The sequence below is a fragment of the Narcine bancroftii genome, chromosome 2, assembly GCF_036971445.1.
Source record: "Narcine bancroftii isolate sNarBan1 chromosome 2, sNarBan1.hap1, whole genome shotgun sequence".
Taxonomy (NCBI): domain Eukaryota; kingdom Metazoa; phylum Chordata; class Chondrichthyes; order Torpediniformes; family Narcinidae; genus Narcine; species Narcine bancroftii.
Genome location: NC_091470.1, coordinates 296,774,022 through 296,783,160, shown reverse-complemented (window position 1 = coordinate 296,783,160; position 9,139 = coordinate 296,774,022). Strand labels below are relative to the sequence as shown.

General features: G+C 40.4%; 1 protein-coding gene across 1 annotated transcript in view; it reads left to right on the top strand.

Annotated features, from left to right (window-relative positions):
- The first annotated feature begins 289 nt into the window (after positions 1-289).
- Positions 290-9,139, top strand: part of LOC138755450 (cytochrome P450 7A1-like) — a 55,647-nt gene continuing 46,797 nt past the window's right edge. The window contains exons 1-2 of the mRNA XM_069921437.1: positions 290-522; positions 3,114-3,354. Of these exons, the coding sequence (XP_069777538.1) occupies positions 446-522; positions 3,114-3,354 (318 nt within the window). The 5' untranslated portion in view covers positions 290-445. The remainder of the gene's footprint in view (positions 523-3,113; positions 3,355-9,139) is intronic.

The window sequence follows — 9,139 nt, the reverse complement described above, 5'->3', positions numbered from 1 at the left end:
TGAATTGTATCTCAGGCCATATGAGTTTCTCCGGCATTGCATTTTTACATCACATTATCTTCATTCTATACTAAGAATAGAGCATGTACATGAATTAGAAAATGTCTGGTTAATCCTGCCATTAAAATCCATCAAAAATGCGCTTTTTGTTGGAAGTGAATCTGCTCTCTTTTCATTTCCCTGCCCAGTGTCTTAATTATTCTTTTGCAGACAACACTGTGGAAATGATTGTTTCTATCCTTGCGTAACCTACTTGGATATTGAGCTTTGAATTTATTTTCCACTCGTGAAAGGACCTTCCCTGTTTGATCGCTAGGACTGCTTTATTTGCTTTTCATCATAAATGCAGTGAGGAAACGAAATCTGGCGGACTAGAAACATCGTGAGAGAAGAACAAAACTCTCCGTAGCTGTCACCTCCTGTCGTTTTGACAAATTATCCTACAATGGCAGATCTCAGCGTCTTGATTGCTAGTTGTTTGGCCGCGCTGTCACTCGTATGGTTCCTGCTGTTAAGGAGAAGGCAAGTGGATATTTTTGTGAATTGTTTCTGGAACCTTGGCACGATTCTCGAAGTGGTCAAAAGTGTCGATGTTGCATTAAAATAAAATGGATTTATCAGTGCATTCGGAAAGAGTTCTTCTCGTTGCATGAGACCCCTACCCTTTACTCTTTATAAAGTCGTGCACTCTCTCTGAAAGCCATTGCGAATTCCGTTCCATTCCATGTTGTTGGTAGAACTTTAATTGACCAGTACTGCTTGGGCCATTTTACAGAATTTTCTGGAAGGGTAATGAGAATCCAAAACTACATTCGTTGGCAGGGTGGGGAGGTTTGTGCATGGAGGCGGGGGAGGGGGTGGATGGATGGGTGGGGGAAGGGGGGAGAAGGAGAGGGATGTGGGGGGTGGGAGGAAGGGAATGTGAGTGAGTGGGGGGTGGGAGGGAACAAATGGGCAGCACAGAGGAATTTAAATGGCAAAAGTCACAATCCCTGCTGTCTCAATCTTCTTTCAACTTTGGATTCAAACTTATAACTAAATGGGGAAATTAGCAATTTGACGGTGGGGTTGTATTTTCAGTGAAATTCAGCAAATATCAGCAAAAGTTGTTAGACAGAAACATAACTAATGTTCTGGGCATACGCCCTGCATCAGAGTTACAGTGTCTGCAGACTTTGGTGTTTTACTAATTTTTTTGGTTTCGGGATTTTTGGCATTAGGGTTTAGCAATTGTGAATGGAACTGAACATTGTACAGTCATCTGCAAATATCCTTACTTTAACCCTTATGATGGAAGTAATTACTAAGGAAATTTGAGGGTAAATTATGTGTAACACAAGTTAAACCGGCAATACTTTTGGTTGCTTAAGACCATGCACAATAAGACAGGTGCAAAATTAGGCCATTTATCCTATCTGGTCTGCTCTGCAGTTCAAATCTTTACTGATATATTTTCCCTTTCAACTCAATTTTCCTGCCTTCTCTCCTTAACTTTTGATGCCCTCACTAATCAAAAACTTATCAACTTCTTCTAAATATACCCAATAGTGACCTCCACAGCTCATGGAAACAAATTCCACAGATTCACTAACCCCTTACTGAAGAAATTTCTCTTCATCTCTGCTCTAAAGGGCTATCTCTAAAGGGCCTGTGTCCTCTGGTCTGAGACTTTCTCACTACTTGAAACATCTGTTCCATGTCCATCCTATTCAACCCTTTCAATACTTGGTGCTCTTCTAAACTCCAGTGATTACGGGTCCAGAGCCATCAAAAGTTCCTTGTTCATTCATCATCTCGTCCCTGGGATCATTCTTGTAAATCTCCTCCGGACCCTTTCTACCACCAGCACATCCTTCCTTAGATATGGGGCCCAAAACTGTTCACAATACTCCAAATGACATCTGAGCCTTATGAAGCCTCAGTATTACATCTTTGCTTTAATATTCTAATCCTCCCAAAATGAATGTATGCATTGAATTTGCCTTTTTTACCACTGACTCAATCTGCATATTAACCTTTCAGACTCCTAAGATCCTTTGGACCTCCATTTTCTGAATTTGCACCCTATTTAGAAATTAGTCTCTTATCTTTTTTCCTTTTACCAAAGTGTATGAACATACAATTCCCTCCTCTGTATTCCATCTGCCCCTTCTCTGCCCATTCTCCAATCCTATCCAAGTCCTTCTGCAGACTCCCTGCTACTTCAGCACTACCCACCCTTCCATCTATCTTTGTATTGTCAGCATATTTACAAGCAACCAAAATGTAACAGATCCAACATCAGCCTCTGCAGGACACCATTAGTCCTGCAAGAAAAGGCCCCATTTACTTCACTCTTTGCCTTCTGCCAGTCAGCTAATCTTGCATCGATGCTAGTATCTTTTCTGAAATACCACGGGCTCCTATCTCATATATAGCTCTTTGAAAAGCCCTCCTAAAATCAAAGTAAACAACATCTGCTGACTCTCCTTTCTCCTGATTGTTTCAAAAAAATTACACTATGTTGACCCCTAATAACAAAACTAGTCATACCCCAAATGGAACTACTCAGCATAGTGAATTGCTCCTGTTCTCATTCTTTATGATGCTAGTAAATTTTTTAGTGCATCTCTCAAGCAACCCCTGGCCTATCAAATTTGATCTATTGGCCATAATAATATGAAACACATCATATTCCCCACATTCATTCTATCTTCTCTTCCCCCTCCACAACTTCACCAGACAGGTTAACTGTCATTAAGATTTCATCATCCTTTGTCACTTAACCCCAACTGTTTGATTCGATCTTACTGCTGTCTGTCTTATCAGAGGTGTACCCTTTGATCCCTCTATCTCTCCCCTTCTCTGTGTTAGTTCCCCAGTCATGACAAAAAAAAACATAGATCTGAAATTTTGGCTCAGTTTCCCTTTGCAGATGTCAAATGGACTGTCAGATGTTTCCAACATTTTCTGTTTTTTTTTATTTACAGCATTAATTTTTTTTCCCAAAATTCATTCCCCGTTTAGATAAATGGGCTGTAGTATCATGAAATGAGTGGAATGGTAAGATCAGTTCTGTAAAAACATGTAATTACTCATTTGTTGGGTTTATTTTCCTATTTTACTTTACATAGAAAAGAGGGCGAGCCTCCAGTTGAGAATGGCTGGATTCCATACGTTGGCTGTGCTTTAGAATTTGGTTCAAATCCTCTCAAGTTTTTGAAAACTCACCAGAAGAAATATGGAGACATTTTTACATGTAAAATATCAGGGAACTTTATGACTTTCATCACTGACCCCTCCTTGTACAACTCTATTAATCGGCATGGAAAATTTCTTGACTTTCAGAACATTGCAGTAACAATTTCAAGAAGGGTAAGGATTTTTATGTCTTTTGAAGTGTTCATTTTAGGAAATGCAGGATATGTGTTTTATTTATTTTATCTGTAGTATCATATTCATGAAGAAGCAAATTGACAGCAAATTGTGTGAAATTACAAAAGTTAAAGCAGTAGAAACCGATGTGAAATGGTGACCAATCAATTAATGAAACATGTAAATTATTGACGCATTTTTGTAAATATTTGTTTTATTACTATTAATTAAGTGTGCAGATCTTCAGAAAGACAAAAACAAAATTATTAAAACTGGTAATCAGAATTTTAGAAAAGCACACAATATTCAGTAGTGCAACACACAAAAGAGCTGGGGAAACTCATCAGGTCACACAGCATTCATAGGCAGCAAAAGGATAGAACCAATGTTTTGTGCCTGAGCCCTTTAAGGTATGATGAAAATCAGACAGGCACCTGAATAAAATGGTAGAATATGGGAGGGAGGGGAGAAGAGAAAATAACTGCAGTGATAATGGGAGAGGGAAGTTCTCTCAATGGAGAGGGAAAGGGGTGGGGAGCTCCAGGAAAGCAGACAGAAGGACAGAGGAAGAAAGATGGGGAGGGGCCTAACGGAAACAGGTTGATGTTAATGCCATCTGGTTAGAATGCCCAGACAGATTTTTTAATATATTGTCCTTGCTTTTTAGCTTAATGTGTCTCTGCAAAAATGAAGATCAAAGAGGCACTAATACCTCAATGATTAGAGCACTGGTCTTGTAAACCAGAGGTCATGAGTTTGTTCCTCGCTGGGGCATCATTTCTGTGCGGGGTGCTAGACAAAGTGGCGACCTCTGTCTTCCTTACAGTAGACAAAGTTAAAGAATTTCATGTATGCTACATTCTAAATTTAGTATTACCTGACAATAATAGAATCTTTAACCTTTAAAAACCTTTAAGTAATTATTATTTGAATTAATTCAATATTTGATTCTTGCAGTTTTTGGCTATTATGACAATTACCTTATTTGGCATATGCCAAAAGTACAGCATTACACTAATTCATTAAAAAAAACATAACTGGGAATTACATTACTCCATAATTCTGTGAGTAGTAATTGTGATTCAGTTGTCTACAAAGTTGATTGTTTACCTGCCTGGTGCTGCCTGTTGTCATTTCTACACTTACCGAAATTCAAATTTCTTGGTTATAGGTCAAAAGTCGAATTTCTGCAAATTTCATCTAATTATGTTTTATGTAATAATTCCATTTGTTCTGTTCAGCAATGAATTTAGCAGCTGTCCCAGGACAAAAGATGTCCCAATTTTCATTTATGTTCATAGCCTTGTCCTGTAATTCCTCTGTTTCTCTGGGCATTGATTCAACTTGAAGTCTTTGAAAGTGAATAGAATAAAGGACATTAGTTTCAGAATCATTCATTAATTCTAAAAGCAAGAATGCCTACAAAGCCATCCCATGCCTGCATTTCGACAAGTCTGATCACCTGGCTATTCTTCTACTCCTGGCATACCAGCAGAGACTGAGAACGAAAGCACCAATGGTGAAGACAGTGAAAGTATGGTTGAGGGAGACAGATGAGCACCTGCAGGACTGCTTTGAATTGGTGGACTGGATCATATTCAAGGACTCATCTTCAAACATGAATACATGTGTTATGGCTGTCACCCCTTCATCAAGTCATGCATGGATGAGTGTGTGACCACACACATAAACTGTGAGTACCCCAACCAAAAGTCATGTATGAATTAAAAGATTTGCAACTTGCTGAGGGCAAGGACAGTGGTGTTTTAGACTAGTGTTTCAGATCTCTTCAGGAAGTCCAGGTACAACCTAAGGAAGGCTTTCTCAAGAGTAAGGAGGTAATTCTGAGGGAACCTAGTGTGACAGATTATAGATAAGTGTTTGGGAAATAAGCTGGGGCAGGTTTTTTAGTGTACAAACATATAAACACTTCAAAACAGGTCTCATTTAAAATACTGGAGCTCTGCTCAAGCTAGACAGACCGGCTCCAAGATCCTTTGCAAAAAGCTTTGGAGAGTGCCCAAGATTCTTCACTAATGGATTGTTTTGAAAAGTAACAGTTGAAATAACTCAGAGGAGTAGGTTCGGAGCTACAGGCTGTCTGGGATTGCTGTTTGCTGTTTTAAGAGGGTCATGTGGTTTTTGCAAGCAGAGAAGGAGTCAAACAAGTTTTTTTCTGAGAGAGAAAGAGATCAGATCTGTACTTTTACAGTCAGCAGCAACAGTTGGGACTGAAACAGGACAAGCTGGCAAGCTTGTGGAAAACCTCAGATTGTTTGTGACTGCTTAGTTCAGCCTGATCAAAGCCCTTGTGGTCCATACAAGGAGAGGACTGGCTGCCCAATGTTTCACTTGAAATAAGGGAAACAAAAAGAAACTCTGTGGTGACCTGAAAGAAAGAGGTTATCATCTGGAAAACCCTGATGGGGCAAGTTTCTTCAGCAAGACACTAATGTGGCTCATTAAAATGGATCAGTTTGTGTCCAGGAACAACCAATCTCTCTCTGAAAACTGACAAGAACCTTCCTGAGCGGTAACCATTTACCTTTCAAACACCAAAGCCTGGTGAACTTCATAAATGTTAAATTCTGTGTACAGAACCAATGAATTTGGAGGAATGAGAAGTGAGATTGGACTGTGAACCAAAGAACATTTCTAAACTTACACAAACATTACCAACATGTGCACTTAGAATTAGAAAGGGGTTAAGTTAGGTTAGTTGAGTTAATAGTAGTGAGTTAAAGTTTGATCCTGTTTTCATGTTTAAAGATCATTAAAAGCAACTTTTGTTTAAGTAACCATTTGTTTGATGGATACCTATTGCTGCTGGGTTTTGGGGTCCTCTGGGCTCGTAACACTAGAAACTGAGTCAAATAGTCATTGACAAGGAGGGCATCCTACAAGCCGACCTAACATCATAAATGTCTGTGATGCTTCACTACCTGATGAGCTGAACATCTATTATGCTCACTTTGTAAAGGAGAGTTCAATGATACCAATGAGAATCCCCACAAAAGCTATCTGAGGTCAACGTCAGAATATCCTTCAAGAGGGTGATTCCTCGCAAGGCGTCAGACCCTGATAGGATACCTGGCAGGGTACTAAAAAGGCCAACCAACTAATTGGAGTGTTCACGGACATTTTCAATCTTCTACCTGCTTCAAAAGGACATCTATCATAAAAGAAGAAGAGGGAGCTGCCTCAATGACAATCACCCAGTTGTAATCATATTTACCATGATGAAATACTTTGAGAAGTTGCTCATGGCCAGAATTAACTCATACTGAAGTAAATATCTGGACCCACTGCAATTCACCTTCCGCCACAATCATTCCACAGCAGGTGCAATCTCACTGGCTCTCTACTCAGTTCTGGATCACCTAGACAACAGCAGCCATGCACATCAGGCTGCTCTTCATTGATTACAGCTCAGCTTTCAACACCATCATACCCTCAGTACTGGTCAGGAAACTACAAAACCTTAGCCTCTATACCTCCCTCTACAACTGGATCATTGACTTCCTCATCGGAAGACCACAGCCAGTATGAAATGGAAACAACATCTCCTCCTCACTGACAATCAACATGGCCCACCTCACGGATGCATGCTTAGCCCACTGCTCTACTCACTCTACACATTCACTGTTGTGTGACTAAGCAAAATTCAAATGCCACCTACAAATTTGCAAATGGCACCACAGACGGCAATGAGGAAATGTACAGGAGTGAAATAGATCATCTGGTTGAGTGGTGTTACAACAACAACCTTGCACTCAGCAAGAGCAAAACTAAGGAACTGATTGTGAACTTCAGGAAGGAGAAATCAGAAGAACACAAACCAGTCCTCAGCGAGGGGTCAGCAGTGGATATGGTTAAGAACTTCAGATTCCTGGGTATTAACATCTCTGAAAATCTATCCTGGGGCCTCCATGTCAATGCAATCACAAAGAAAGTATAAAGAAAGCTTCTTCCTCTCTGCTGTCAAATTTCTGAAGGAACAATGAACCATAGACTTTACCTCCCTTTCTCTTATTTTGGACTAATTTATTTTTTTAAAATGTAATTTGTAGCAATTTTTGCACTTCTAATGCTGCAAAACAACTAATTTCATGATATGTTCCTGACAATAAATTTTGATTCTGATTTTGAAATGATAAAAGTAAACCAAAGTTAATAGCGAAATATTTCAACTAATGTTAATACTGAAAGATAATAAAAAGGGAATTATAATTTCAACTATAATAGGCTTTTGGTAAGTATGAACACAGCAATGAACACAATCCTGCACACATCCAGGGAGTTGCCCCCTATAGCCACCACATCACCATCAATGAGTATATGGACCCAATGACTAGCTATATAAGCAAGTGTATTGAGGATGCTATGGTGGTAAAATGCTATGCAGCTGGGGCAAATAAAAAAAAAACATGGCTTGATGAGGAAGTTTGTGGATCGCTCGGAACTAGTGATGCTGCTTTCAGGTCAGGAGACAAGATGGCATTAAGTTCAGCAAGGGCTGAACTCTCCAGTGCAATCAAGAAGGTAAAGGATAGGTATGTACAGAGAATCCACAGACACATATGGATGCACCGGCAACAAAAGGTGCATGTGGCAAGATATTGAAGTAGTAATTCATTGCAAGTCGATCTTGCGGGTCAGCGACCATGATGCCTCCCTTCTGACAGGTTGAATATCTTTAACCCATGGTTTGATGATAAAAACATCCAAGAAAGCCTCTTCTTCCCTGAAAACAGGCTCACTACACAGCCATGGCTGTGGTGAGGAAGATCCTATCCATGGTGAACCCACACAAAGCAGCAGATGGAGACAATGTACCTGGTTGGGTGCTGCAGGACTAAGTTGCCCAGCTGATGGAGGTCCTAATGGACATCTTCAACATCATAGTGCAGCAGTTTTCTGTCCCTGCAGATTTCAAGGCAGCCACCATCATCCCAGTGCCCAAAAAAGCGATGGTAACCAGACTAAATGACTACTGCCCAGTGGCGCTGACGTCTATGATCATGAATTACTTTGAGTGGCTGGTGATGAAACACATCAAATTGTACTTTATAGTGACATTGGACCTATTCCAGTTTGAAAAGCATCCACTCTGGCCCACAGATGATGCAATAGCCTTGACCCTCTACTCCTTCCTTATTCACCTAGAGAACAATGCCTCAAAGGCCAGGCTCTTATTCATTTGACTTCAACTCGGCATTCAACATGATCATACCTCAGAGGCTGGTGAATAAACTGTCCTTGCTGAGACTCAACACTCCTCTCTGCAGCTGAATTCTGAATTTCTGGGTGGACAGACTATAGACCATAGGTTGTCAGCAAAACCACAAACCCCATCATATTGAGCACTGGTGCACCTCAGAGCTGTTCACACTAGTTACTCATGACTGCACTGCCAGATTCAGTTCCACAGAATCACCAAATTTGTGAAAGATACAACAGTAGTTGGCCTCATCAACAGCAACGATGAGTCACATGACAGTGAAGGAGTCGAAAAGCTCATAAAATGGTTTGAGAACAACTTGTCTCGATGTGGACAAGACAAAGACGATGATTGTGGACTTCAGGGGGACAAAGTTCGACTATTCGTTACTACACTTCAACGGTTCCATCGCAAAGAGAGTGGAGAGCACCAAGTACCATGGTGTGCTTATAAGGGATGACCTATCCTGGACTCACAACACCTGCACATTAGTCAGGAATGTACAGCAGCACCTACACTTCCTAAGGATGCTGAGGAAAGCAAGCTACTGTCCCCCATCTTGAC